Here is a 2824-nt window from a genome sequence, read left to right on the forward strand (position 1 = left end):
GGAGAGAGGGAGGGAGGCAGGGAGGGAGGGAGGCAGGGAAGGAGGGATGCAGGGAGGGAGGAAAGGGAAAGAAAAAAAAGAAGAGAAAAGAAAACAAGAGGAAAGAAAGGGCACAACTAGATATGATAGTGCACACATTTGATCCCAGGAGGCAGAGGCAGGCCGATCTCTGGGAGCTCCGGGACAGCCTGGTCTATGCAGAAAGTTCCAAGCCAGCCTAAGCTATATAGTAGTATCTCAAAAAAATGTTTTAAAGAGAAATTTAAGTTCTCAAAAGCACATTTTCGCTTGTAAAAGGAGGCTACAGAACCTCCTATCGCCATGAAACCAGAGTTCCACACAGTTCCAAGTATGTCATCTTTACTACTGGTGCCATGTTTGATTGTCCTTCAGGATGTAAGCAGGGTGTGAGATCAGTCACCGCCACACTGAGTGCTGCTCACTAAGGAACCACACGTGTCTTGGTCAGTTTACTCCCAGTTAGTTATCTAGCTAAGAGTGCAGTATCTGAATGACATGGAAAATCCTAGTAAACACCCACATAATATTCCACTAGGGGTTTTGCTTGAGGCAGCATAATGAGCAACACCTGTAATCAGCTCTGGGCGAGTAAAGATGAGCCGACCCTGACTGGGACCAGCCTGGGCTACATAGTGAGTTCCAGACCAGCCTGAGCTACATAGCAAGAGCTTGCCTCACCTCAGAAAATAAAAAGACACCAGATCCGAACTAAATATAAACCTTCACATTTATTTCCTCCACAGCTTTCAAAGACAAATCCAAATTTCCCCTCAAAATGAAGATGAATTGCTTTATTTTGAATTTGATAATCAAATACATGAAATTCTGATCTCTTTTCAGACTATACCTGGAGCACAAAAACTGGCCGAGGCCAGTTTTCAGGACGAACTTACAATCCCACAGCCAAAAATCTCAATATTGTGAACCGCACACAGCCAGTTCCCTCGGTGCACGGGAGGACAGACTGGGTAGCGAAGTACGGAGGCCACCGGTAGGAGAGGTGGAGGCCCTGAGCGTTGCTCCGTAGAGGACAATCAAGCCGCTGATCCTGGGACACGTCTACAGAATCTATTTCTACCGAGTTCCACAAGATGCACGCAACCTTGGGCGCTTCAAAGAGCGGAAGTCAGCTCCCGATCTCTTCCTTTTCCGGAAATGCAATGCATTTTCTTAGCTTGTGGCCAGCAGTGCTGATGCAGCACCCTGCTGAGACTTTTGAGCGGGACTTTAAAGAGTATTGAATAAACTATTTGCCAAAGTATCAAGTATTTGATCTACCAATTCCTAGATAAGTACACAGGCTTTTAGAGAACGACTGGGAAGTGAGTACATAGGGCTTCACTCTTGCCTGTTGCGTAGTAACCTAAGCTAAGGAGGTTCTGGTCCCTGCAGGGACCTAAGCGATTTGCCTCTGCTCGCTCTTCATAGTTGTGAGGCAGGCTTCTGGGGCTGAGTTACTGGGCTGACTTGGCAGAGGGTCTATTCTCCTTAGCAATGTCAGAAAGTTGGTAACTATCTTTCGGTCTTCTACATTTTCCTCTCTCCAGCCTCTCTCAGAGTATGCCCGTCTCGTTTTAGTACTGTGGTTGGACCTTGACCAAACTGTAAACTCACGAGGACTGTTCGAGTCTAGCTTTCGGTGAGTTCCACGTTAATTACATCAGGGTTCTCGTGTCATCTCATCATTTAAGAACGTGCTTGAAACCGTATATCTGATGTTTGTTCATCTGACTCTCCATCTCCTGTTTCCGTGTGTTCCTACAGGACACAAAGGTGAAGCGTGCCAGCTGGTCCTCAGGCAAAGCCTTGCTGCTGCAGGTCACTGGCTAGCCTCAGACCTCCACATTAGAGCGGCAGGGCAAATGTACTCAGTTGCCATAGCAGAGTACCTCGCAGTTCGTTGTTCCTACTTTTATACCAAAATTGTTGTGTTTTTTTTTTAAATAGATATTTTCAAGTTAGGACTACTTTAAACCTGCCAGTCGCTGGATTGGGCATAATTAGTACTATGTATTCTTTTGAAAGAATAATGTTAATGCCTACTGATATTTTTATGTATTTATGGCTGTGTAACAGATGCTGATGGAATTGGCATCGTCTCGTGGGCACTGCCCCATAAGCACATTATCAAATCATATATTTTTGTATAGAAGATATAGCTGTTCGTATTTTCCATGCTTAAAATGTTAAAACTTGAAATAGTAATTTATCCTAGTCCTGATGGTTATGTGTATTTGTACAAGTTTATTGTCTCAAAGCTAATAAAAAAAAAATCCTTGATGTTTCTGAGAAACATGGACTCTGAATAGATACATGATTAATTAGTGTGTTTTTTTCCCAGTGGTTCATTTCGTTGTGGCTTTTCTTTTTTCCCACTCAGCATACAATGTGTTCAGTATATTCCGAGTTTTTAACAATGTGTTCTTGTGGCTCTCCTCTTTCCCATCCCCCACCCCTTTGCTGTTCTTCTGACTCCTTTCCCTGTCATGCCCCACGTGTCCTGCCCACTCCTATCCTCCCTCATCACCCATCAGTACCCTCTCTGGGTCTCCTGTCTAGGTCTGTAGACTTCACCCATCCTTATACTTTTTGCATACACAGCTGTATACATTACAGGCTAGGAGCCACAGCAGAGGAAGAAGATGCCTGTGTTTGGACCCCCTTCCTTGATACTGTACTTTCTAGATCCATCCATTCTCCTGAAATTTTCATTTTTTGTTATAACTGGATAACTTTCCATTTCATGTATCAAGCCTATTTTCATCAGCCATTTATCTGTTGATGGATGTCTGAGCTGGTTGAT

At 44.1% G+C, this 2824-nt stretch overlaps 1 protein-coding gene across 1 annotated transcript in view; it reads left to right on the forward strand.

Moving 5' to 3' along the window:
- Mak (male germ cell associated kinase) overlaps positions 1-1016 on the forward strand; it is a 39187-nt gene extending 38171 nt beyond the window's left edge. Inside the window, exon 13 of the mRNA XM_028763101.1 lies at positions 862-1016. Within this exon, the coding sequence (XP_028618934.1) occupies positions 862-1016 (155 nt within the window). The remainder of the gene's footprint in view (positions 1-861) is intronic.
- Positions 1017-2824: the final 1808 nt, after the last annotated feature.

Source organism: Grammomys surdaster, unplaced genomic scaffold (assembly GCF_004785775.1).
Source record: "Grammomys surdaster isolate TR1022 unplaced genomic scaffold, NIH_TR_1.0 137, whole genome shotgun sequence".
In the NCBI taxonomy this organism is placed as follows: Eukaryota; Metazoa; Chordata; class Mammalia; order Rodentia; family Muridae; genus Grammomys; species Grammomys surdaster.